Raw genomic sequence first — 27557 nt, 5'->3', positions numbered from 1 at the left:
GCCTGGAGGGAAACTGTAAGAGGGACAGGCAGGTCATTCAGCCCTTGGAGAAACCTCCATGATGGAAATGGTAGGTTGTCTTCAGCTTGAAGATGTACCCACTACTTACTTTCTCCAAAGCTTAAATTACTTTTTTTTTTTTTTTTTGAGATGGAGTGTCGCCCTGTCGCCCAGGCTGAAGGGCAGTGGTGCCATCTCGGCTCACTCTGTCTTCCAGGTTCAAGCGATTCTCCAGCCTCGGCCTCCCAAGTAGCTAATTTTTGTATTTTTAGTAGAGATGGGGTTTCACCATTTTGGCCAGGCTGGTCTCGAACTCCTGACCTCAGGTGATTTGCCCACCTTGGCCTCCCACAGTCCTGGGATTATAGGCATGAGCCACCTTGCCTGGTCCAGCTTAAATTACTTTTTAAACTAAGCCTGGTCCTAAGCAATACTGTCTGTGAAATCTTGAGTTTGATGTGCTAAGTATATTTTTTATCTGAACCACATTAAAATCAATGCCAAACTCTTAAAAACATCTCTCCCTTTACCTTCAAAATCCACCCCCACATTCCCTGTGCTGTGCCCACCCTGGCTTCTGTGTTGTAGCAGCAGCTGTGGATGCTGGTGAAGGAGTTGGTAATTCTGTCTTAAGGGGCCAGGAGAAGCCTCCAAGAAGTGATGCTGGAGCTTGAGGAATGAGCTTGAGAGACACATGGGACAGGGAAGGAAGGAGCCTGAGCCAAGGCACAAAAATGTGGAAGGAGGTGATGTGGTCTGAAAGCACATTTTCCCAAGATAAAGTACTGTATCTTCTTTTAAAATGTGCTCCGAGTAAGAATCCCTAAGCCTCGCTGGGAAGGTGACCGCTTCCACCTTTAAACATGGGGCTTGCAACTTAGCTCACACCCGGCCAATCAGATGGTCAGGAGCGCTCACTAAAATGCTAATTAGGCAAAAACAGGAGGTAAAGACATAGCCAATCATCCGTTGCCTGAGAGCACAGCGGGAGGGACGATGATTGGGATATAAACCCAGGCATTCCAGCCGGCAGCGGCTCCCCTCTTTGGGTCCCCTCCCTTCACTTGGGAGGTCTGTTTTCACTCTATTAAATCTTGCAACTGCAAAAATAAAATAAAATAAAATAAAATAAAATAAAATAAAATAAAATAAAATAAAAGTGCTTTGTCACAGAATAGGGCACATTTTTTTCTTGTTCCTTTTCTATGTCTTCTATTGCCTCTCTACCTCCTGAAAGGCCTTGCACAGTGTGTCTGATCTATGTGAAGGATGGTTTATTTGCGCATACAAGAAACTTCCTGCAAGTCCGTGTCACCATTTGGGGGCAGCCCAAGGGCTGTTGGTAGCAGCAGTGAGTGATCAGGTGGTCCAGGTGCAGGGCAGCTTCTCCCGAGAGAGGAGGGCGTGAGGACAAAGGTCATGAGCAGAAGGATGTGTAGCTGGGATGGCATCCCTTAGAGGAAGCCAGGAAGGTGTGCTGGCATGTTCAGTAGCATTTTCGAGATGTTATATTTAGGAAAACATTTTAGTGAGACATTACTTTCCATCTACCTTTGTTGGTCTTTTCTTCTACCTAATTTCTTTCTTCCTTTTTTTTTTTTTTTTTTTTGAGACGGAGTCTTGCTGTCTCCCAGGCTGGAGTGCAGTGGTGCAATCTTGGCTCACTGCAAGCCCCGCCTCCCGGGTTCATGCCCTTCTCCTGCCTCAGTCTTCTACCTAATTTCTTAAGAGGGTCCTGGGCTTTTTCTGATAAAGGTAATCAGGATTTAAAAGCTAATACTGTAATCTGTAACTGTAAAGATAAAACATAATCTGGAAAGATTTCTTTTAAGGACTGCTGTATTTTGAATAGATCACATCATCTTTTCTTCTGTGGAGAATCCAAGGGTTTTTCAGTTGAAAGACTGGAACATTTTCTCCTGGATTCTGTAGTGTTTGGAGGATCATGGACAACGTTGTTATCAGTGCACAGTTCTCAGTGGCAGCACTGTGCTTCAAATGACTTATTTTCATGTTGTTTTATTGTTTTTGTCTTTTATTTTCATTAAGCTGACAGCTAAGTCAGAACTGATTTATCAGTTTGTGGAACATTTAACACAAGCTGTGGAGAGCTACAAGCAGCGAATGGACTGGCTCACCAGCAAAAGCCGGCAGATTTTTGGTGTCATCCTGGAACAGTGCATCACCATAGTGCTGGATTTTGGCTGCATTCGGGAGCGGGAGCTTGATCTGTGCCGAGAGGCTCTAACAATGGTTCTCCAGGAGCAGGTGGCTCACATAACCAAGTTCAATATCATACGGTGAGTTCCCATAGGAAGGGAGTATTTTAGTGAAACTTCATAGGAATTTGTACGTATTTGGAATTAAGTAGCACAGCTGATACAGTTCTCTGGTGAGGGAAGATGCATTATCTTACACTTTCCTGGAAGATGTAATTTCAGCAGCAATCCCACAGTGAATAAATCTTAGGAACTTTTATCTTCTTTGCACAGGGTGTCTTAGCTTTCACCTTAAAAGAGATTTAGAAACAGGCATTTCTTCCGTGCATGGGAAGGTTAAAATATAAGAATATGAGTTATGGCAAATGTATATTTAAGGTCATAAATCTCTTCATTCATTTTAGCTTTTAACTTGGGTCATGAATTCCAAGGTCACTAATTTCACTGATTTTCCAGACTGAAGTTGCAACTCAAGTTGACCTCCCTTATAAGTTGACCCCTTTCACCACAACAACAGGTGGCTGGCTTTACAGAATTTCCCATATTTCAGAGTTTTCATAACCAATTATTTATGGATTCTTGGATTCAAGAGAATTTGGACCTCAGCACTAACTTCTCATCTGGAAAAGTGATTGCACCTCCCTGACAAAAAACATCTGGCTAAGGGTTGGGAAAGGATGTACCTGATTCAGTTTTTCTGGTTTTAATCAAATACTTTCAGCTAAATAGAGGACATCTCTGGGGACAATGCCTAATTATGTTTTGTCTAGATTCCTATTTCTGTCACAGGTATATTACTGAAGGAATCAAGTACTTAAGTCTGCAAAGCTTTTGCTTTCTTGGAAACCTCTGTACAACGTAGATGCCACTCAGCCAGATCCTCTGCCCAGGAAGCACACAGCAGACACGAGTGTGAGCCAGCCCTGCTTCTGCTGGCGGGCCATGGGGGCAATCAGGCCAGTTTATTTGCAATTATCAATTGCAAATAAATTGAGATGATTCAAATGGCTCTTCTTTTTTTTGGAGTTGGGGGTTCTACCAGTCATGTACAAGCCCAAACGAAATGGTTTTACCAAATTTTCTCAGGATTTAAAAGCTAATACTCTGCTGAACTCAAAACAATACCAGTATTAATACAAAAGAAGGCAACCTATGGGAATCTTTCAGGACAATGAAAACAATGTCATGAAGGAATTAGAAATAAAATTTTAGAGTAATAGAATTGCTGGTGATTTGCAAATCTTAATACTGTGAATTATTATAAATTTGCTATTAAGAGAAGCCAGTTACATATACACTTGCCTGTTCATAAAAAATAACTTCTCTTAATGTTTTAAAAGACTTACTGTTAATTGTTACCGTTCTGTTTCTCATGTAAACATTGTTTTTCCTAGTCAGCACGGCTTATAGAAGACAGTGGTGGTTTGGGAACCTGTCTTAAACAGCCTGCTGGTTTTGTTGGTAACATGAGAGGGCTGGGAGCTATGATTTCTTTCTTTTTCGGCTCTAGAGATGGATGTTGGAGGCTTGCTGCTCACGGCTGTGAGACGGAGGGTTGGCATCCCCAGTAGCATTGATCACTGCCCCGTGACCACCCCATGTGATCCCTTTCAGGGTTTCTCAAGAACCTGTGAAGTGGCAGGAAAATGCTACTCCGGTGACCAAACAGTCTATAGCTGCTGCCATCAGCTGGGTTGAGACACGGACTGATGAACTGACTGCGAGCGAGGCTGGCTGCCTGGATGCTCTGCTGGAAGCCGGGAAAGACAAGACTGTAAGTACGTGTCCATGGCTGGCCACAGGCCATGGAGGTGGTTTCCAGCTTAACTCTTCACATTCAGTGACTTTACACAGCCCTTCAACTGATCTTAGGCCCCTCCCAGCAGGATCCGACAGAGATCCCATCAGGCACTGATGGTGATGGCATAGCTGGAGCAACCCAAATGAGGCCCCTGAATACCCGTCCCCTGAACCTGGCTAGGCTCCCTCTGTGGGGTGACTGGGGATGCAGGGTAGACCCTTGTTTAGCCAGTGTTGGGAGAGCCAAGTGCGACTTACACCCACCGAGCATCGAGAAAAGACAGGAGTGAGGCCATAGTTGTGCATCTCTGCCATATTAACTTCACTCTTGCTCTCCTGCCAATTAGATCGGTCAGTCTGTCTCTTATGGGGAGGAGAGAGAGATTGGAAGACTCCTCATAGAACCCTGAGGATGAGGAAATAGGGTTTTCCCAGCATCCACATTCTGAATCTTTTCTAGTTCGTCTTCTTCACAGATGGATCTGTCATCGGTCGTATACTTTCCAAGGTGAAGTGCATGCAAGCTGATGACTCCATCCATTTTTGGATGTCAATGTATTGACATGAATTTTGATAGGGACCTTTTGGAAATAAAGCTTTACCTGGAAGAAGTGATTAGATGGTGGTGTGTTACGTCTCTTTGAGCCACAGGGTCTGTGTTTCTGGGAATGACTCTAGTGATGGGAGGGTTGGGGCAGTGGCAAGCCAGTGGAGACACACTCTGGGCAGGTGGGGTCCTTAGGCCAGCCTTGACCCCCTGTGGGAAGGTCTGCTTGCCTTTGGACACAGTTACTTATCAGTTATGTGTTTCCTCCACTGGGGAAGCCTGGGGTTTCTGAAGGTTTCAAGCTTTACCCAGCTGCATCAAGAAGTCCATTGTTGGAGAAAGAAGCCACATGTTGGCATCTTGAAAGATAGCCCCCAGCAGTCACTGGCCTGTGTTTACCAATACTGAGGGTGATGGTTTGTAATTGGAAACACATTGTTTTTCCTTCCAAGGCCAAAGGAACAAATGTTTTCCATCAAGGAAGAACCAGATACAAGCTACTTTGTTCCTTGGTCCTTTGAGTTTGTTTTAACATCTGCAAAATTTCAAGTGTCTGGACACCTTAATAAGCATTCAAAAAAATGGAACATTTCCCAGGCTCAGGGTGTGTGTGCATGAGCCTGTGCACACGATCCATTTCCCAGGCTCGGGGTGTGTGTGCGTGAGCCTGTGCACACGATCCATTTCCTAGGCTCGGGGTGTGTGTGCGTGAGCCTGTGCACACGATCCATTTCCCAGGCTCGGGGTGTGTGTGCGTGAGCCTGTGCACACGATCCATTTCCCAGGCTCGGGGTGTGTGTGCATGAGCCTGTGCACACGGTCCATTTCCCAGGCTCAGGGTGTGTGTGCATGAGCCTGTGCACACGATCCATTTCCCAGGCTCAGGGTGTGTGTGCATGGGCCTGTGCACATGGCTGTCCTCTTTGTCTATGAACCTGGCTGACTGTGGCCCCCTGATCTAACTGCAGGATCCCCCAGTGACCCTGCCTTTCTGGTTTGTGCCTTTCCTTTCTCTGGGGTTCATTCCTATCCCAGGAAGTAAGGAACAATTCATTGAGTTCCAGGGAAGTCCTATGGAAGAAAAGGAACTAAGAAAGAAGCTCCCAGGCACTGATCATCAAATGCAGCCTGAAAGCTTTTGAGAAGAGACCGTGGAGCAGCACAGGCAAGGCCTGCACAGACCGCTGTGCCCCTCTGCCCACAGCCTCGATCTGGGGGTAGTCTCAAGGAAAATTCCATTAAATGCAACTGCCTTGCATATAAAAATGCCGTGTCCTGTGTTTTATAAGGAGTTAAAAACCACATGTGTGTGTGGTGAGGGCTGGGGGGAGTGGGTTCCTGTAAGTCCTGCTTCTCTGCTCCATGCCTGTCGTACCCGTCCCAGTGAGTTCCGAATTCATCCAGATGGCTGCAGTTTGCTCTGAATAGAAAAGATGGAAGGCTTAAGGAATTTTTTGAACAGCAAATATAAACCCCAGACTGTTCCTACTGATGACAGCCTGCCGCAGGCCAGCGCCTCCCTGCATGAGCGGGTGCTGAGAGGATCCAGGAAAGTGGGCGTTGTCTTGTGCCCACAAATTTTAATGCAAGTCCAGTTTCTGTACCAAGTCCACATGAAGAGTAGGGCTGAACCACGCGCTTGGTCATGGAGAAGGAAGATGCCCAGAGAGGCTCCTGGCCCCCTCCAGGCACAGGCTTTGTAACCACCGCGGGCCAGGAAGACTGAAACAGGAAGCAATGAGAGAAGGAGCCTTGAGGTCTAAGTAGAGCATGTGCAGAGTGGGAGGTCTGTCGAAATACTGGCTCTACTCACAGCACTCGAAGAGCACTATTGATAGATGAATTACTGTTGCGTTCCATGAAAAGCAACCTGGCTCATGGGGAGGGCAGCAGGTGGGGTCCTGGGGACTTGTTTGGTGGTCGAGGGGGTTGACATCCTCAGAGACCGGGTGTGTGGACTGGCACAGCGATTCTGCTCTTCAGTAGCCCTGGTCCAGGACATGCATCTTTGGAAGTTAGTAGCTTCCCAGGCCTTACGAGGAAGGGTGGTGTACAGGATGAAAGGGAAGGCTGTTTACCCAGAGCCCTCATTCTAAGCTGCCTGAGAAGACTGAGGGGCTTTGCTTCCTGCCGGGACAAGGCCATCTACCCAGAAGATACCTGCATTTCTGATTCTGTTCTCAGCCTCTCTTCCATCCACCTGCTGGCGCACATCTGTTTAGTTTTTGGTTTCTTTTAATCATATTTCCTGGGAGACCAAGTGAGTGGATTAAAGACAGACCCGCATGATTTCATAAAGAACCTTCACTGCTGGATTGAAAGCCAGAGTCCTGGCCACATTAATCCATGACCCTGGCAGTTCATTTATTTCCTTTAAGTGGTTCAGGCAGGCATCAGATCTTTTCGTTTTTGTGTCTCTGATGCCTAACGAGGGCTCTATAAATGCTTGTTGAACAGTGAAGTGTCGGAAAAGAAATAATTTTGATATTCTTGTGTTTGAGGGGAAGATGTGGGTCTCATTTCCAAGCTATGGCATAGATTTGAGTTTTGTGAATTGAAGGGAGACGATCTGTGTGGGACTGAACAGGTGAATTTACTGAGACTTGCAGGACCCTGGTGAGGATGGCAGGTGGGGACAGAGACCCTGAAACCTGGGAGGCCAGAAAGTCGGTGGTGGTCAAGGGTCTTAGAAGGGATCTGAGAGGTGAGCTAGATCTATACCATGGTGACAGTGACCACCATGGAGGGAATCAGAAGATCAAATGGGCTGAGACAGCAGAGGGCTCCCACAGGTACAGGGGGATTTGGAGGTCAGATCCAAGGTCTGGAGTTGGCCGGAAATGTTGCAGTGTTCAAAGGTGTGCACAGAATGAGACAGAATTTTGCTGGATCTTTCGCTGCTGTTCTGGTTGACTTTCTTTTTGCTCTTTGAAGAGTGAAGATTTTTGTACCTGGAAGCCTCGGGAATGAGAGCACAGACTCTGGCCCGCGGAGCAGAGGGCAGTCCAAGTAGAAGCACACACTCCTAGTCTGTTTCTTTCTTCCCCCAAAAGCTGCAGCGAGGAAGATGTCAAGGACTCTTTGGCGGGGCAGAACGCATGTTACTGTGTGAAGCTGCAGAATGAATGGCCCAGATAGAATAAGGAATTTCAAGTGAAAACATAAAGGCTCCTCCCTACGTGATGTAGCATGAAGTGGCAAGAGCTTTTGACTCCCTCTAAAGTAGCGGAATGGAACTCATGTTATCAAATTCGGTGCAAATCAGCATCTAGGGAAATGTGGTCGGTGAGGAAGCTACTCCTGGACTGAAGGCTGCTACTGAGCCTCAGGATTGGCCTTTGCCTTCAAGGAGCTCAAATACACGGGTTAAGGGAGCAGATTCCCATGAGAATAACTCCCTTAAGCCACACGACCTCCTGGTCCCAACTTTTGGTCAGTGATGTTGGTATCGGGGGTAGGAGCCTGAACCCTTGGATGGTGAAGTAACTACAGTGAAAAAAGTACCTGTCTGGGGCCACCTTCTATTGCTTGCTCTTATTTTCAGAATTCTGGGGCTCACATTCATCTCTTTTTTTTTTTTTTTGAGACGGAGTCTCGCTCTGTCACCCAGGCTGGAGTGCAGTGGCCGGATCTCAGCTCACTGCAAGCTCCGCCTCCCGGGTTCACGCCATTCTCCTGCCTCAGCCTCCCGAGTAGCTGGGACTGCAGGCGCCCGCCACCTCGCCTGGCTAGTTTTTTGCATTTTTTAGTAGAGACGGGGTTTCACCGTGTTCGCCAGGATGGTCTCAATCTCCTGACCTCGTGATCCGCCCGTCTCGGCCTCCCAAAGTGCTGGGATTACAGGCTTGAGCCACCGCGCCCGGCCCACATTCATCTCTAACAGGTGACCAGCCTTGCCACGAACAGCACAGCGTAGCTGTGGACAGCAAGGGCAGGGCTTGTGGGGCCAGGCAGCCTAGGCCTACCAGCTCCAAGGCCAACTCAGTTTTCCTTTCCAAGCCTCAGTTTCTTCATCTGTAAACTGGGCATGGTAATAATTCATGCTCCACAGGACTGTCGTACTGAGTGAAGTAATCCATTTTAGTTTATCATCCCGAATAGCCAACAGTTTGAAAGCCATGTTGCTTTAAGAGGCATTTTGCCAGTTTGATGGCAGACAGGAATAGGTAGCATATTTATCCTCCTTTCTGTTTTTCTAAGTGTCATCGCGTGAGCAGAAAGGAGAGGCAGAAAGACTGTGTGCAGGAGAGTGAGGAGGACACGTGGTCTCAATGTAAAGCATGTCCCAGGAAATCTCTAGTACAGAGTTGACTGAAAATGTATACGATTAAGAAGCCTAGTACTGAACTTAATGAATAGTGAATAACATCATAACCTTAGTAAAGGAGAAGAAATCCTGACTCACTGTTGGCTACAGCAATTTTCAGTTTGATGAAATCTCAAGGGAACAACATTTCTGCACAAGAACTTCAGGTTTTCGGATTATTGCCAGAGCAAAGAAGCTGAGTTTACATGACGTGTCTTGGACGTGTGTGGCTTCAGGAGCGGCTGATGGGCCACCTCGAGATGTGTGTCCTCACCTCCCTCTTCATCTGACCAACCCTGGAAAATACTCTGCGTCTGCTCCTCTGTCTCAGGCCATGTGTCATTTAGACCCTTGCAACAGGATGAACCTGTCCCCATGCTAAACTTGGGCACTGACGCAACTGGAAAACTCGGACAAATAATAGGCCTGCTAAGTGGAAGCCATTTAAATGCATCTGCCACAAGGTCATGCATCAGACCAGGAAAAGAGTGAAACCGAACGCGTCTGCTGGAAGAGCAGTATTGGATGGTTATAACGAATCTGGAGAAGTTGGTTTCTTCCTTCTTTCAGGGTTTTTCTCGCTTCCAGTTTGCTGACTTGAGGAAATTTACAATATTCCTCAGTCTTTTTTGCTCCATTGGTACTTTTTAGAATCAGGGAGCTGATGTTAAAAGGCCTGAGAGAAAGAGGCCTGGGAGGGACCGGGGCTTTCTGTGCCTCGTTGGTGGAGGGATGGTCCTCAAGTGGCCTGATCTCAGCTCGCACTCTGCCCTTCTCCTAAGTCCCAGTCTGGGCCCCACCCACTGCCTCCCACCCTCATCTCTTCCACCTCCTTGGCACAGTCTGCTCCATCTGCTGCAGGCAGAGCACCCCGACCAAGTAGAAATCAACCATGAGGACACCCGCCACCCCCACCTCCCCGTCCAGGTGCGTTTAAGGCCTGGGATAGATGTTGTGGTGAGGCCATTTGTTGACTATCTTCAGCTCATCGGGATTTGGGATTAGAGCAAGGAGAGGGTCATGAATCCTAAAGGGAGGGTCAGTGACATCTATTTATCCCCTAACACAATATATTTGCTGGGGTTTCTTCCCCAGTTATGTGTGGACACAGTCCATCGAGACATTTTTAGGGCAGGTTGAGAGGATACGGATTCCTGGCTCTCCTTGGGTTTTTTACTTTCTGAGATGTATAGAAATGCACACATAGTTGGAAGTCATCCTGTTTCAATTCCACCATGAATAATAAACTGCATTATCTCCCTTTTTACAAGGGAAGACACTGAAGTTAGGTCAGTTGCCTGAGGTGACAGAGCTCCTGGGTGGCAGGGGCAGGGAGCACTGCAGAAGCACCGTCCTGGGAGGAGCGAGGGTGGCGGGGCTGCCACAGGGCGGGAGGAGCGGCTGCCCTGAGATAGAGAGTTCTCTATCTCTCAATTCAGCAGGTGGCACTTCTCTGAGATTGTCTGCTTATTGGGGGAGGTGTGCATCTTCCAGAATCACTGGTTTAAGGTGTGTGTGTGTGTATGTGTGGGTGTGTGTCCTGACACAGGGGTTGCTTATTCTGCCATTCTTCTCATGGCCTGGTTTGGTGGCAAGAGGCAGGGCACTGCAGGCGGACCTGGCATCTGACCAGCTGTGCACAGTCAGGACAGCCACACCCTAGCCCCAGGCGTGTGAGTCCCTGCTGAGGTGAGCCCAGAGGTGGAGCCAGCTGGGGATGTGCCCTCCTTTCCACATTCTGCCTCAGACAGAGGATGCATGAGTTTGCATCATAGGATTCTGGCGCTGCCATGGGAGGTGGCAGATAAGCTTCCTGCCTGCAGGGGCTGTGCCAGTCCTTCCTTCATTGCTTGACTTGAAAATAACCACTGCGATATATTTGTGGCCCAGAGGAAGTTCTCCAAATCTGCCAACCATATTATTCTCATGCCATACCCAAGACAATAGCCACTGTTGAGAGACTTTCTTGGCACCAAGCCTTGAATATCTTGCTTCCTGACTGGCCCTGATGTCCTCAGAAAACCCTGGGCAGGGCTGCTTTCTTTCTGCCCATTTTTTTTAAGAGGTCATTTTGTAGAAAGGGTATTACTGACGAGTCTAGTATCAAGCTAGGGCATGTCAGGGAGATAAACCATTGGCACCACTGTTTTGCAGATTGAATCCATTTACTACTTTGTGGTGGGGGATGTTCCTGAAGAATCCAAGGAGCTTCTCCTCCAGAGGGCCTTGGAGATCCCGTATCCAGTCTACACAGTGTCCTTCAATGCCAGAAGAGAAGACACTATAGCTTTCCTAAAGGATCTGAGTGCCAAGACCCACGGCAGGTAGGCAGAAAATGTGCTCTTGAGTGACAGCAAGCGGGTTGCCTGCTCACACAGGATCAGCAGTGGGTCTTGCATTCTTCATGGCTTTAACCAATCTGTTGCTGTGTTCTCCTCTTTCCAGTGTAGTATCTAGTCTCTCTGCATCTTTTCTTCTCCATCCTGTATTAATCATGCCTTTCTGTTTTCTGCAGTTATGATCCTTTGACCTCTTGGTGCCTTGCTGGTCCAGGAGACCCCATCCCTTGTAGGGCTAGCCAGTTCCTAGAGATAGCAAATTACTCACTAGGGTGCACTTTCATGTGCAAACCAGCCAGAGTCCACACTGCCAGTCCAGGCTCTCTCACTTAGAACCACTGTTCTCTACCCTAATCACTCCAGGCCCATGCACCAGAAAACTTGGGATAGCCCTTACACCCCAGAGACCACAGAAATTATTCAAATAACCAATCCTAAGCCTGCTTACCCATCCTCTCCTGTTCCTTCCCTTGGAAACCACACTAAAGGTCCTCATCTACCTTTCCCCTCACTCCCTCTGCGTTCCGGCTGACCCGGTGCTTCCCTGTGTGGCCTGCATGGCACACTGTGCCCCTCTCTCCTCCTGGGAACTGGGTTAGTCAGCTCAGGCTGCCATAAAAAATTGCCATAGGCTGGGTGGCTTAAACAAGTATTTATTTCTTACAGTTCTAGAGGCTGGAAAGTACTAGGTGAAGATGAATTCGGTTTCTGGTTAGGGCTCTCTCCCTGCCTTGTAGGCAGCTGCCTTCTCACTCTGTCCTCACATGGTGGAGAGAGAGAGAGAGAGAGAGAGAGACAGAGAGAGAGAGAGAGCACTCACTGGTGTCTCTTCCTCTTCCTATAAGGTCACTCATCCTATAGAATCAGGGCCCTGCCCTATGACCCCCTTTAACCTTTATTACCTCCTCAGTAACTTTTATTACCTCCTGTTCTATCTCCAAAGACAGTCACATTGGGAATTAGGGCTTCAACATGGGAATTTTTTTGGCTTGGGGTTGGGGGAGCACAGTTCAGTCCATAGGGGAACTGTGAGTAACAAACTATCTTTTCAGTGGCAGTAGGCTCCTTATCTATTGACCTCACAATACCCGAATAACAATAAAACCTGCATTTTAAAACACATACCCCCACACCCTGGGTCTGTGTGTGTGTGTGTGTAAGTTTAGGTTTCTTGTAGAGAAAGACCAGCTACTTCTGTGGTTACAAGGAGAATTATAAAATCCTTTCCTAAGTTCTCCTTGAAATGGGTACAGGGTCTTCCCAGAGCACTTGTTCTTTAAATATTTTAAAATTGATACATATTTGTGCATATTTGTAGAGCCTGTGCGATATTCTGTTGCATGCTTAGCATGTGGAATGATCAAGTCGGGATTTAGGATGCCCATCACCTTATTGATCATTTCTATATGTTGGGAACATCTTAAGTCCCTTCTTCCAGCTATTGTGAAATATAAAATACACTGTTGTTAACTATAGCCACCCTACTTTACCATCGGAACATTAGAACCTTCTCCTTCTATCTCACTGTATGTTTGTTCCCGTTAACCAACCTGTTTTTATCCCCCGATCCTCGCACCTTTCCCAGCCACTGGTATTTGTCATTCTACTGTCATCTCCATGAGATCAACTTTTCCACCCCCTACCCATGAGTGAAAACATGTGATATTTGTCTTTTTATATGTGGCTTATGTCCTGTAATATGATGACCTCCAGTTCCATCCATGTTGCTGCAAATGACAGAATTTCCTTCTTTTTGTGGCTGAAGAATATTTATCATGTATATATCACTTTTCTTTATTCGTTCACTCGTTGACAGACACTTAGGTTGATTCCATATCTTGGCTATTGTGAGTAAGGCTGTCATAAACACAGGGTGCAGATATCCCTTTGATATGCTGACTTCCTTTTCTTTGGGTAAATACCTGGTAGTGGGATTGTTGGATTGTATGGTAGTTCTATTTTCAGTTTTTTGAGAAATCTCCATACTCTTTCCTATAATGGCTGTACTAATTTACATTGCCACCAACAATTTATAAGACTTCCTATCATGCGCGTCCATGTGAAGAGACCACCAAGCAGGCTTTGTGTGAGCAATAAAGCTTTTTAATCACCTGGGTGCAGGCGGGCTGAGTCTGAAAAGAGAGTCAGCGAAGGGAGATGGGGTGGGGCTGTTTTGTAGGATTTGGGTGGGTAAAGGAAAATTACAGTCAAAGGGGGTTGTTCTCTGGCGGGCAGGGGTGGGGGGGTCACAAGGTGCTCAGTGGGGGAACTTTTGAGCCAGGATGAGCCAGGAAAAGGAATTTCACAAGGTAATGTCATCAGTTAAGGCAGGAACTGGCTATCTGGATGTGTACACACAGGTCACAGGGGATATGATGGCTTAGCTTTGGCTCAGAGGCCTGACATTCCTGTCTTCTTATATTAATAAGAAAAATAAAACAAAATAGTGTTGAAGTGTTGGGGTGGTGAAAATTTTGGGGGGCGGTATGGAGAGATAATGGGCAATGTTTCTCAGGGCTACTTCAAGCGGGATTAGGGGTGGCGTGGGAACCTAGTGTGGGAGAGATTAGGCTGAAGGAAGATTTTGTGGTAAGGGGTGATATTGTCGGGTTGTTAGAAGGAGCAGGTGTCATATAGAATGATTGGTGATGGCCTGGATGCAGTTTTGTATAAATTGAAAAACTACACGGAAGACACAAGATCCGAATAAGAGAAGGAGAAAAAACAGGTATCAAAGGACTAAGAATTGAGAGGACCTAGGACATCTAATTAGAGAGAACCTAACCGGGTTCATTGTAATTACTTGCTTGGTTGGTGAGTTTTCAGGCTGTAAGTTTTTGGGGTGCAGTCCAAGTTGGTCTGGTGTCTGGAATGAGACTGGGACCTAATGAAAAGGAGTGTCCACACAGGAGCTCAAATGGGCTGGAACCTGTAGCATTCCGAGGACAGGCCTGAATTCTGAGAAGGGCAAGTGGTAAAAGTATTGTCTAGTCCTTTTTAAGTTGGTGACTGAGCTGGGTGAGGTGTGTTTTTAAAAGACCATTAGTCCATTCTGCCTTTCCTGAAGACTGAGGACGGTAAAGGATATAAAGGTTTCACTGAATACCGAGAGCCTGAGAAACTGCTTGGGTGATTTGACTAGTAAAGACTGGTCCGTTATCAGACTGTATAGAGGTGGGAAGGCCAAACCGAGGAATTATGTCTGACAGAAGGGAAGAAATGACCGCGGTGGCCTTCTCAGACCCTGTGGGAAAGGCCTCTACCCATCCAGTGAAAGTGTCTACCCAGACCAAGAGGTATTTTAGTTTCCTGACTCGAGGCATGTTAGTAAAGTCAATTTGCCCGTCCTGGGTTTGGGGCAAATCCCCGAGCTTAATGTGTAGGGAAGGGAGGGGGCCTGAGAAATTCCTGAGGAGTAGTAGAATAGCAGACGGAACACTGAGAAGTGATTTTCTTGAGGATATATTTCCATGATGGAAAGGAAATGAGAGGTTCTAAGAGACAGGCTAGTGGCTTGTAACCTACATGGAAGAGGTTATGAAATGACGACAGAGTAGAATGGGCCTGTGATCCTGGAAGGAGATATTTTCCTTGGTCTAAGAACCATTTGCCGTGTGTGGGAAGAGATTGATAGGTGGAAGTTTCAGAGGGGGAGTAGGTGGGAGTGACTGATGTGAAGGAGGAAAACTGCCATGAGGGATAGAAGTTGGAATGCTAGCTGCTTTTTTAGCTACCTTATCAGCATAAGCATTGTTTTGAGCAATGGTAGGGGGAGGAAAACAGATTTTGGAAGTTATGAAAACTGTAGAGAGTGAGTTGAGCAAAGTTTGTGATTTTTAGGGCCTCTAAAAGTATTAAGGCAGTGGCAGCCGCTGCATGGAGACATGAGGGCTGGGCTAGAACAGTAAGGTCAAGTTGTTTGGACAGAAAGGCTACACATCGCGGTCCTGGCTCTTGTGTAAGAATTCTGACTGCACTAACCATGCCTAGGAAGGAAAGGAATTGTTTTGTAGAAGGGATCAGGGTTTGGGAGATTAGCCGAACACCATCAGCAGGGAGAGCACGTGTATTTTTATGAGAATTATGCCGAGATAGGTAACAGATAAGGAAGACATTTGGGCTTGAATGAAGTAATCGGGGCTGTCCGTGAAGGCTTGTGGCCGTACAGCCCAGGTAATTTGCTGAGCCTGATGGGTGTCAGGGTCAGTCCAAGTGAAAGCTAAGAGAGGCTGGGATGAAGGGTGCAAAGGAATAATAAAGAAAGTATGTTTGAGATCCAGAACAGAATAATGGGTTGTGGAGGGAGGTATTGAGGATAGGAGAGTATATGGGTTTCGCACTATGAGGTGGATAGGCAAGACAATTTGGTTGATAAGGCGCAGATCCTGAACTAACCTGTAAGCCTTGTCTGGTTTAAGGACAGGTAAAATGGGGGAATTGTAAGGGGAGTTTACAGGCTTTAAAAGGCCATGCTGTAGCAGGCGAGTGATAACAGGCTTTAATCCTTTTAAAGCGTGCTATGGGATGGGATATTGGCATTGAGCGGGGTAAGGGTGATTAGGTTTTAATGGGATGGTAAGGGGTGACTGATCAGTCGCCAAGGAGGGAGTAGTGGTATCCTATGCTTGTGGTTTAACAGGCGGAGATACAAGGGAAGGATGCGAAGGAGGCTTTGAACTGGGGGAAAAGGCGGCAATGAGGTGTGGCTGTAACCTAGGAATAGTCAGGGAAACAGATATTTTAGTTAAAATGTCTTGGCTTGATAAGGGAGCTGGACAGGTGGGGATAACTAAAAAGGAGTGCATTAAAGAATCTTGTCCAAGTTGGCACCAGAGTGGGGGAATTTTAAGAGGTTTAGAAGCCTGGCTGTCAATACCCACAACAGTTATGCAGGCAAGGCAAACAGGCCTTTGAAAAGAAGGTAATGTGGAGTGGGTAGCCTCCTTAATGATTAAGAAGGGGACGGACTTACCTTCCACTGTGAGAGTTACCTAGAGCGTCTGTGATGGTCCTGTAGGCTTCCAAGGCGATGGGGCAGCGTCAATCTTCAGCCACTAAGCTGAGAAGATGGGAAGGAGTCAGTCAGAGAGCCTTGGGCCAGAGTTCCAGGGCCTCTGGAAGTGGCTGCCAGGTGAGTTGAACAGTGATTTTCAGTGGGTTCCTGCATAGAAGGCACATGGCTTAGGTGGAATCCTGGGCTGCGGACATTCCTTGGCCTAGTGGCCAGATTTCCGGCACTCGTAGCAAGCTCCTGGGGGAGGCAGTCCTGGGGGAGGCAGTCCTGGGGGAACGCCTGGGTGCTGCGGTTTCAGGCATTTGGAAGTTCTTGTGCGCTGGAGTGTGGGTTTTCTCTTACAGTGGAGGCAAGGAATTGCAACTCAGAAATACATTGCTACTTGGCTGCCTCTGTATACCTTGAAGGTGAGGTTAATTAAGTCCGGTTGTAGGGTTTGAGGGCCAGAATTTAATTTTTGGGCTTTTATTTAATGTCGGGAGTGGACTGGGTAATAAAATGTATATTGAGAATAAGATGGCCTTTTGACCTTTTAGGGTCTAGGGCTATAAAGCATCTCAGGGTTGCTGCCAAATGAGCCATGAACTGGGCTGGATTTTTCATATTTGATGAAAAAGAGCCTACATGCTAACTGATTTGGGAGAGGTCGGATAAAAAAAAGGAGCATTAACCTTGACTGTGTCTTTAGCTCCAGTTACCTTTTTAAGAGGAAATTGCTGGGCGGGTGCGGGAGGGCTGGTCACGGAAGGAGACTGTAAGCCAGACCAGGTGTGAGGAGTGGAGGTGATAAAAGGATTATAGGGTGGGGGAGGGGAGACTGAGGAAAAATTGGGACCTAGCTCAGCCTGGTGAGGAGGGGAGAGGTCAGATGGGTCTGTAGAAAAGGAAGATTAGAAAGACTCAGCGACGCTTGGGGTTGGGACTGAGGGGACAGGCAGGAGGGAAAGAAGGAAGATTTGGGACGAGTTGCATTTGGAACAGAGACTAGGGAAGGACCGATGTGTAAAAGAATGCCTGAACGTCAGGCACCTCAGACCGTTTGCCCATTTTCCAACAAGAATTATTTAGATCTTGTAGGATGGAAAAATTGAAAGCGCCGTTTTCTGGCTCTTTGGAACTACTGTCGAGTTTGTACTGGGGTCAAGTGGCATTGTAGAAGAAAATAAGGCATTTAGGTTTTAGGTCACGTGTGAGTTGAAGAGGTTTTAAGTTCTTGAGAACACAGGCTGAGGGAGGAGAAGGAGGAATGGAGGGTGGAAGGTTGCCCATAGTGAAGGAGGAAAGTCCAGAGAAAAGAGGGAGTAGAGACATGGAGAGAAGGGGTTGGGGGGTTCTTGCCCTCCAGAAAAGCGGGAAAGGGGTTGGGACTTGGAGATAAGGGGTTTGGGGTTCTTGCCCTCTAGAAAAGCGGGAAAGGGTTCAGGATGTGGAGATAAGGGGTCGGGTGGTTCTTGCCCCCAAGAAAAGCAGAGAGAAGTGGTCAAGACATGGAGAAAAAGGGTCAGGGGGTTCTGGCCCTGAGAAAAGCAGAGAAGGGGTAGAGACAGAGAAGGGGTTGGGGGGTTCTTGCCCCCCAAAAAAGCAGTACTTGCTGCTAAGGGTGAAGGACCAAGGCAGGCATCCCCACGTTGTCAGACACCTCTGAAATGTGGGTAAATAATCAGGCAGGCATCCCCGTGTGATTAAACACCAAGGGAAGAATGTTTTCCCGAGTCCGTGACCAGCCCCATGGTTTTGGGTCCACGGATAAAACGCGTCTCCTTTGTCTCTACCAGAGAAGGAAAGGAACTGAAATTAAGAGAAGGGAAAGATTGAAATGTGGCGCCAAGATTGAAAGGAGAAAGAGGTTGAGGGATAGTGAGAGAGGTTGGAGAAGACAGTCAAAAAGAGGCCGCTTACCTGATTTAAAATTGGTGAGATGTTCCTTGGGCTGGTGGGTCTGAGGACCTGAGGTCGTAGGTGGATCTTTCTCACGGAGCAAAGAGCAGGAGGACAGGGGGTTGATCTCCCAAGGGAGGTCCCCCATCCGAGTCACAGCGCCAAAATGTCATGCGCGTCTGTGTGAAGAGACCACCAAACAGGCTTTGTGAGAGCAATAAAGCTTTTTAATCACCTGGGTGCAGGCGGGCTGAGTCCAAAAAGAGAGTCAGAGAAGGGAGATAGGGATGGGGCTGTTTTATAGCATTTGGGTAGGTAAAGGAAAATTACAGTCAAAGAGGGGTTGTTCTCTGGCGGGGTGGGGGGGTCACAAGGTGCTCAGTGGGGGAGCTTTTGAGCCAGGATGAGCCAGGAAAAGGAATTTCACAAGGTAATGTCATCAGTTAAAGCAGGAACCGGCCATCTGGATGTGTACGTGCAGGTCACAGGGGATACGATGGCTTAGCTTTGGCTCAGAGGCCTGACATTTCCCTTTTCTCTGTCTTCTCAGCAGCATCTGTTAGTTTTTCTTTCTGATAATAGCCCTCCTAACAGGGTAAGATGGCATCTCGTTCTTCAGTGTAGGTGCTCATCACAGTCACCGGGGAGCTTGTTAATCATACGGAGGCCAGGCTTCACCTTGCAGGCTCATTCCCTGTCATAGAGCGAGCCTGGGAATATGCATTTTTCCCATCACTTTGCATAATAACTGCCCAGAGAGCTTGATTGAAATGCTAATTTTATAGCCACAGCCCCAGGAATTCTAATTTTCAGGTTCTGTGAAGGGCTAGGAATTTTCGTTATTAACAAGAGGTTGGGACTCTAAGGACCATTGCTGTGGCTGCTCTTACAGCACTTTGAAATCTTTTAACATGAGGTATACGGCTCCCATTCTGGGTTCCTGAGCCCCTAAGTACAGAAGGGGGCTCCCTCCTCTAACTTCACTAGTTGAAAGAGGCAACTGGCCAGTCACCTCTCTTGCTGTTCTCGGCTTAGCTCATCTGGGGCATGCTAGAGCCCAGGGAAAAATTTCCTGTGAGAGAAACTGTGGTTCAGCTACCTAACGAGGCCGTGCAGTGCGTGGAGGTGGGTTTTGCAGAAAAGGATGAGGCATTGATCCTCCTGTCCACGCTCTGGGCCTTTGCAGGCAGGTGTAACCCAGCACGAGTAGTGCCCCTGCCTTCTCCACTCCCTGCCTGGATGCTCCGTGGCTTCTGGTTGGTGTTGGTGTACCTTTGGCTGTGGGGCCCCAGCTGGAGGGCAGTTATTCTCCAGCTGCAAGTGGCATGTCCTGAGTGTCTCAGGTTGCAGGAGGCTGCCTGGTCTGGTGACCCTCCAGCTGGACTCGGGCTTCTCCTGTGCCAGAGGCTGTGTCTGGGTAGAACCACCAGTCCAAGCACAGCGCTGTGCTCTAAGGCCCAAATAGCCTGTCATAATGCTGAGCTGCTCCTGCACAAACGAGACTGTATCAGCCAGAGGCAATTTCTGCCCTGCTCTCTTTTCTAATCTAGAAAACAGATCAGAGAGTGGGAAGTCCTGGGTGCCAAAGGCCTTGACACTCAGGGCATGGGGCCTGCTGGGGCGAACCTTACCCATCTCCCCTCCTTGCCCTGCAGGACAAGGGAGCTGGACATTTCAGCTCCGGAGGAAGCTCCTGCAGGAGCTGGGAATGGCCAGGCTAAGAGTTCACTGGCTTTAGGAAGGGCCACCAGAATGAGGCTGACCTTTTAATTGCCGTCAAGTCATTATTCCAGTCTTGCCTGAAACCCTTTAGGAAGAGACTGAGGCTTTCCATAGCCAAGGTGGGTTCCCTAGACTTCTCCCACCATTTCCATCCTAAGCGGTGCTTCGGGATTTTCTCTGAGTTGAGTGTGTGGTGCTAGGCAGAGATGGAACTCCTGCGGGGCTGGAGGAGCATTACTTGTGACTTCCTCTGCCCGCCTGAAAGAAATGTCCTGCTCTTTATGGACTTGTTGGATTCCAGTTAAGTGGCTTTGAGGGTGTGACTTAGCCCGTCACCCCGTGCACCACACCAGTGCTTGCAAACTTTCCTGTGCCTGTCAGCCACCTGGGGACCCTGTTAAATGGATATTTGGACTCCACAGGGCTGGGTGGGGGCCTGGGAGTGTGTATTCCTAACCTGCTGCTCCTCGGACTATGCTTTGAAGAGACAGGTCCTAAAAACTTGTCCACACAGGAATGCTTCTTATTCGTGCCTAAGCTTGGCTCCTGGGAAAGTGTGTGTTTGCTGAGTTAAAGTTGACTGGTACGCATCAGCAGCAGGCAGATGAGGCAAATGCTGTCTGTGTCATGAGCTGTCCTCCCTGAACCCACAGAGCTGATGGGTGCTACTGGGGCCCCTCATTAGACCCCTGGCTTGGTTAAGCTGTGTTGACATGATGGAACCCTGGGAACAAGAGAAAGAATATAAGCATAGAGTGTCATTTTCCCAGAACCAGGAAATACCATTTGGTTGAGCTAATTTACCCTCTAATGAAAGGATGAGTTGTCAGTTAAAATCCCACATCATTCACAATTCTCTGTGCTCTTCTGCCTCCCTGTCTTTTGCTTGTGGAACTGACAAAGTGCAAGGAGAAATAGTGACCGTGGCTAAGAAGATGAAGATGCCCAGTGCCGCAGAAGAGCGCGTTCAGTCCCAGGAGAAGTAACAGGCATGCACGGACACCCGCGTACCACCTTCCTGATGAGCGTCTCTTCATGTTTCAGATTCCATGCATTCGCTGAGAGAACAGAGTGTGTAGAATTTCCTGCATTCTCCACGAAGGATGGTGACGATGTGATGACTTGGAATTCAAGGAAACTGAAAGGAAAACTCCCTCCAGGTACCTGGAATCCAGAAGAAGTGGTGTAGCTGTGTCCCGAATAGCCTCAGATGACGTGGATCGTTAGGAAGTAAAGTACGAGGGAGAGACTCCCCGTGTCTTTTGTATAATATTATTAATGTGGTGCAAGAGCGGAGTTAATGGATATTAGTGGTGAATTTGTCAGCCTAGCAACCGGGCATAAGTTTACAACCCAGGGAAATGGCCTAAGGGATGTGTGTTTACGAACTTGAGAACCTGCTGGAGATGTGGCCCTGGGCATGTCAATACCGGAGTTAGTTCTCGGCAAGGCAGAGCCACTCTGCTGTGTGGATTAGTTGGGAGGCTGCAGAGAGGGTGTCTGCGGTTCTTGGGGGCATTTCTGCTGTCCTCCCTGTGATGAAAGCAGGGCCTGTGGATGCAGCTTAAGAGACTGGCCTGTCCCTTGTGAGGGCCGAGGCTGCACAGGAACCTTTATGGAGGCGGAATGAACTTCCCCTTTCATTCAACGAATGTGATCAGAGAACTTAATGAGGACAGAGAATGAGGTCACCAAATCAGTGAGAAATAGGCTGTGGTTCGGAAAAACACTGGAAGGTTACTCAGAAAGCCAGGAGATGGGAGTTTCTTTTAAGCTGATGCAATTGCAAAGTGCTGAAGACTCTGAATAAACCCCACTGAGAAAAGGAGGGAAGGAAGCCCCCTGTTCGATTGTTGGGTGAAGTGACCTGGTGGGTTGTTAGAAGTCTAAGAAACCCCACCCCCACTCCACCGCTTTTTAAATTATCACACAGATTTCTAGCTTCATTATAAGGCAGAGGCTACTCCTTAGGGATGAGAGAGAAGTTGTAGCAACAGCTGCTTGAAAGATTTATGTAATGGTGCCGCAAAGGCTCCCAGGAGGAGGTTAGGTTGTCAGATGTAGATAAAAGTGAGGATGAGTCATGAGCCTGTTCCTGACACACACTTTGTAGATTCAAATTCTTGCTGTCCAAGCAGAGGAGGGAAGAGGTTCCCATAGAGTTCACTGGAGGCACTACTTCACGTAACAGACACCTTTGTTCCAATTATGAAAGGGACATCTCCAGAGAATTTGAGAAAATGCCAATATATAGGCAAGATCGATGCTAATCTAAGAAGAAATTAATTCAGGATGTATTGAAAGTATTTCACAAGATTAACCCTAGTGGGCAATGATTTAATCAGGGCAAAGAATGTGAGATGTTACCAGCAACCCAAGGTGGGCCAATTACTGGAAAGGGGGTTTAGTCTTGGTCTCCGGATTCCTTGGCAACTTAGTTATAAAGGGAAATACAAACTGCATAGCTTGCATTTTCAGCAACTACCATCTTACTAACCTTTTGAAGCAAGCAAATTACATACAAAAACACTTTTCTTAGAACAAAATGCTTGGCATGGATTGCTGTTCTCAGTCCATTTCAGTGATCACATCTGAATCTGGGGGGAGAATCCCAAATCCTAAGTACATGAATCTTGTCTCCTCTGTCCATCACAATGTCCCAGTATGTGAATCTTGTCTCCTCTGTCCATCACAGTGTCCCAGAAATGCCAACATTTCAAAGCCTACCTCTCCCACTCAAACTGCCCAGAAACCTTGACAGACTGTTTTGATTTGGAAAATGTGTGATTTCCCACCTCACCTGGGCCTCAGAGGCAGGTTTCTTCCCGTTACCTGATCACGTCTCTCTCCGTTGCCACATCAGCTGCTTCAAGCTTTTTCCAGCATCACTTTTCTCAGGCCACCCTCTTGTTTGGTGGGGGAGTGACTTCTTACATTATTTCCCCCTCTATTGTATAGAAAATAGAGACTCTCAAGTAAGGCGTTAGAGAAGCATAGCGCAGAGGACTTTGCTGGCAATCTGAAGGAATTTCCTGCTATTATTGACTTTTTGGATTCCAGGTAACAGGCTTTCGGGGTGTGACTTACCACGACGCCATGCTCTGTACCAATACAAAAAAAAAGAAACTCTGCAGTTAAGATAAAGAATGTTTTTTAAAAAATTATAGTAAATCATATGTACCCTAAATGTGCTATCTGAACCACTCTTAAGCTGAGAGTTCAGTAGTGTTAAGGACATTCCCATTGCTGTACACCCGTCACCACCCTTTCCATCTTCCCAAACTGAAACCCTGTGCCCATCAAACAGTAGCCTCCGATGTCTGCATCTGTTCCTGCTGCTAGAGTAAAATATCCTAGACTGGGTAATTTATAAAGAGAAACTTACTTCTCACAGTTCTGGAGGCTGGGAAATCGGAGATCAGGGCACTAGCAGATTTGGTGTCTGGTGAAGGCTCACTCTGCTTCCCAGACTGTGCCTTGCTGCTGTATCTTTGGGAGGGGAGGAATGCTGTGCCTGCACAAGGCAGAGGAGATGAAAGGGCCAAAAAAAAAAAAAAAAAAGTGAACTGGACACTCCCTTCAGCCTCTTTTATAAGAGCACTAATCTTATTCAGGAGGGCTCCATCCTTATGACTTAATTACTTCCCCAAAGGCCCCACTCTTAATACTTAATACTGTGACATTAGGTATTAGGTTCCAATGTATGAATTTTGGAGGGACACATATATTCAAATCACAGCACCCCATTTGTCCCACCCTCACCCCTAGCAACCGACCTTCTACTTACTTTCTGTCTCCTTTCTGAATGCAACTACTGTAGGTATCTCATAAATAAGTGCAATTATACAGTATTTGTCTTTCTGCCACTGGCCTATTTCACTTAGCATAATGTTCTCAAGTTTCATCTATGTTGTAATATGTGCCAGAATTTCCTTCCTTTTGAAGGCGGATAATATTCCACATGATGAATGAGTGAACCAGAATATTCCATCTGGTTCATCGTGGATGCGCCACGTCTCGTTCACTCATTCATCGTGGATGCGCCACATCTCGTTCACTCATTCATCGTGATGCGCCGCCTCTGCTTCACTATTCATCGCATGCGCGACGCCCTGTTCTACCTATTCATCGTGGATGCGCCACGTCTCGTTCACTCATTCATCGTGGATGCGCCACGTCTCGTTCACTCATTCATCGTGGATGCCGTACGCCCTCGCTCACTCCATTCATCGTGATGCTTCTAATGCCTGCTCACTCATTCATCGTGGATGCGCCACGCCCGCTTCACTGGCCCATACTCGCGGGATGCCACGCCCGTCTCACTCATTCATCGTGGGATAAAACACGCCTCGTCACTCATTCATCGTGGGATGCTCTCACGCCCGCTTCACACTCATTCATCGCGGGATGCCTACTCGCTCATACTCATTCATCGCGTGGATGCCCACGCCCGCTTCACTCATTCATCCACCAACGGACTCCTGGGTGACTTCTACCTTTTGTCTGTTGGGAATAATGTTATGGACATGGGTGTACAAAATATCTCTTTGAGATTCTGCTTTTCATTCTTTGGGATATATACTCAGAATAGAAGTTCTGAATCCTATATGGGGATTCTGTTTCTAATTTTTTTCCAGAAACCTTCACACTGTTTTCCATAGCGGCTATACCATTTTACATTCCTACCAACAGTGCACAAATTTCCCACGTCCTGGCCAGCACTTGTTATTTTCTCTGTTTTTGATAGTAGCCATCCTAATGGGTGTGAGGCAATATCTCATTGTGGTTTTAATTTGGATTTCCCTACTGATTCATTATTTTGAGCAGCTTTTCATGTGCTTGTTGAAATTTTGACACAATATTTTAAAAAGCCAGAGTTAATGCCGCAAAAATCCATGGTGATGAAAATATCACAATTTCAAATAAAGACGGGTTCCAACAAGACTCTGTGAGGCCATATTGGAGCCTGAGGCAAGAGGAGAAACGTGTGCCTCTATATATATGCTGTTATTTATTATTTGTAATGATAATTTGTTTCTAGGTTATTAAGTTAAAAAATCTTGAACAATTAAAATGTGTATTAATGCACTATTTTAAGTATTTTGGGAGTATATATCTCTCGCTAAAGTTTTTATTCATCACACATACTTTCAAAGTTACTTTCTCACATTTCTTATAATTTACAACTCTGAGTTGAAAATGAAATAAGAACTAGACTTAGAACATCCTTTTTTTTTTTGAGAGGGAGTCTCGCTCTGTCTCCCAGGCTGGAGTGCAGTGGTGTAATCTCGGCTCACGGCAAGCTCCGCCTCCCGGGTTCCCGCCATTCTCCTGCTTCAGCCTCCGGAGTAGCTGGGACTACAGGCGCCTGCTGCCACGCCCGGATAATTTTTTTGTACTTTTTTTTAGTAGAGGCGGGGTTTCACCGTGTTAGCCAGGATGGTCTCGATCTCCTGACCTCGTGATCCACCCGCCTCGGCCTCCCAAAGTGCTGGAATTACAGGCGTGAGCCACCGCGCCCGGCCAGAACATACTTTTTAGTTGATGATTTTGTTTCCATCAAGATTAGTAGTGTAAAATAATAAATTCTGTTTTAGTACAAATGAAACGATGTAAATTTTAACATTTTTACTTTTTAATTTTCTTTTTTTTTTTTTTTTTTTGAGACGGAGTCTCGCTCTGTCACCCAGGCTGGAGTGCAGTGGCCGGATCTCAGCTCACTGCAAGCTCCGCCTCCCGGGTTTACGCCATTCTCCGGCCTCAGCCTCCCGAGTAGCTGGGACTACAGGCGCCGCCACCTCGCCCGGCTAGTTTTTTGTATTTTTTTACTAGAGAGGGGGTTTCACCGTGTTAGCCAGGATGGTCTCGATCTCCTGACCTCGTGATCCGCCCGTCTCGGCCTCCCAAAGTGCTGGGATTACAGGCTTGAGCCACCGCGCCCGGCCAACTTTTTAATTTTCTAGAATTTTTTTCAACTACTTTAATGTTCTGGGAACAAATTACCCATTGCAAATCCATGCCATCATGTGTGCAGGGGTGCGTACCGCATTGCTCCCCTTCGCCTCGGGCTCCAACACGGCTCCTACTCAGCAGGGCTCCCGCCTTCTAATCCCATCCACTTCCCCCTTCCACATGCACCTCGTTTTCAAGCTCTGTCTGAACGTCTGCCATCTCTTGGGCCATATGCACTTGCTCTCATGTAAGCTCTGGAAGATGCTCCTTTGCTTCCCTGCTTCCTTCCATGTAAACATTACCTTTCTGGGAAGCATTCCGTGGCCAGTGTCTCCCGTCTGCCCTTTTAGGCTGGTTGTTGAGGCATCTGCTGCAGCATACAAGCCATAGACAGGACAGTACCTTTCAATGGTAATTTGGGAAGGTCCAGAAACCGGGGCAAGCAAGAATTTCTGTTCACAAACTCCCGAATGCTAGAGAGACCCATTAGAAATTCTGTAATTGTATTTTTTCATGAGCTCGCCTGCATTTTCTTACACACTGGGGGAGAACGTGCAGAATTCCTGTCTTCCCCTGCTGCGTATGCCCCCTGAGCCCAGGAAGCACAGAGTGATGACAAAGGAAATGTGTGTGGGCAGGGGTGCAGATCTCATAATGTCTCATGACATAGTCTCCACCATCCGTGCTCCTTAAGCAAATCTCGATGTTTCTAGAAAGGAATAACTACTCACCTGCGTGAGGGTGGGGCTCGGTTGCTGGCCTGCACTGGGCTCCCAGGCCCTTGGTGCAGCTACCTGGCCGGGTGGTCAGAATCCCAGGGCCCCAAAAGCTGGATGCCCGGACGTGGGCACGTGGCGGTCGTCTCACCTTTTACTGCCAGGGATGACTGCCTGCCTCAGAGATTCTGGTTCCTCCCAGCACTGATCCGTCCCATCCGGGAATGCTCCCCCAGCCTCAGATGAGCTCCCCTCCCTGGTGAGAGCAGGATCTTTGGCTTGGATTTAGGGAGTGTCGGAGGTTTAGTCTGGCAGATGCTGCTGACTGGAAGCTGCCACTCGTCTTTTAAGCCTCTGCTCCTTGTACCTGTCCTTCCCCTTGTTTCAGCCCAGAGTTGGCTGGGTCCCTGCCGCTGTTCTCACTCCTGGGGCATTGAGCGGGGGAGGTGGCTGCTCTGTTGAGCCATACTTCTCTGCGTGAGGGCGTTCCTGCCTCTTTCTCTCTTTATGATGGTCTTGTCTGTCTGCTGGAGAGGGTCAGGGGCACCAATGGAATACAGATTATTATGGGACCAGAGCGATGCTCCCTCTTGGTGCTCCTCTGAGCCACCCAGCCCCCAGCAGCTTCTCTGCCCTTCTCTGTTAATGAGTGTAGATTTTCTTCCTGGCCTGTGTCTACCGTGAAGTATTAATATTCATCTTACCCAGAAACAAAATAAGACAGGCACATTAAGCTTCCCTGAATCTAGGAATTTTCCTTGGAAAACATCCTTTTCCAAGACTGGGCAACATTTTCCCCATTCTTGCCCTGGGGTCTCAGTTTCCCCTGTCCACAGTCTTGTGGCCTATGCCCCAGGCCCCCTCACCAATGGCCAGTTAAGAGGTGGGCCTGATGGGCAGGTAGCAGGGTCTCCTTGCCTGGGCACCTGGCTCTCAGGGAATCTGTTGACATTCCTCCTACCTAGCCTCTGAAAGCTTTTTACACATAGCAGCCGCTCATTGTTTAAATGTGGGGACACTTTTCATCCGCTCTGGTTGGCGGTGTTCCATCTGGTGCTGCTGAA

The 27557-nt window shown here is 47.5% G+C and overlaps 1 protein-coding gene across 6 annotated transcripts in view; it reads left to right on the top strand.

The window, feature by feature from the left end:
* The window catches only part of VWA3B (von Willebrand factor A domain containing 3B), a 236803-nt gene that overhangs the window by 29925 nt on the left and 179321 nt on the right, over positions 1–27557 (top strand). For all 6 annotated transcript variants that reach the window (XR_002516781.2, XM_021925079.2, XM_021925080.2 and 3 more), the window contains 4 exons: positions 2050–2300; positions 3834–3993; positions 11027–11196; positions 20870–20985. Coding sequence is in view for 5 of the 6 variants with exons in the window: in XM_021925079.2 (XP_021780771.2) it covers positions 2050–2300; positions 3834–3993; positions 11027–11196; positions 20870–20985 (697 nt within the window). In the remaining variant the exon portion in view is untranslated. The remainder of the gene's footprint in view (positions 1–2049; positions 2301–3833; positions 3994–11026; positions 11197–20869; positions 20986–27557) is intronic.

This window comes from Papio anubis, chromosome 14, assembly GCF_008728515.1.
Source record: "Papio anubis isolate 15944 chromosome 14, Panubis1.0, whole genome shotgun sequence".
Lineage (NCBI taxonomy): Eukaryota > Metazoa > Chordata > Mammalia > Primates > Cercopithecidae > Papio > Papio anubis.
The sequence above is the reverse complement of the archived record's forward strand: the minus strand, read 5'-3'. Positions and strand labels throughout refer to the sequence as shown.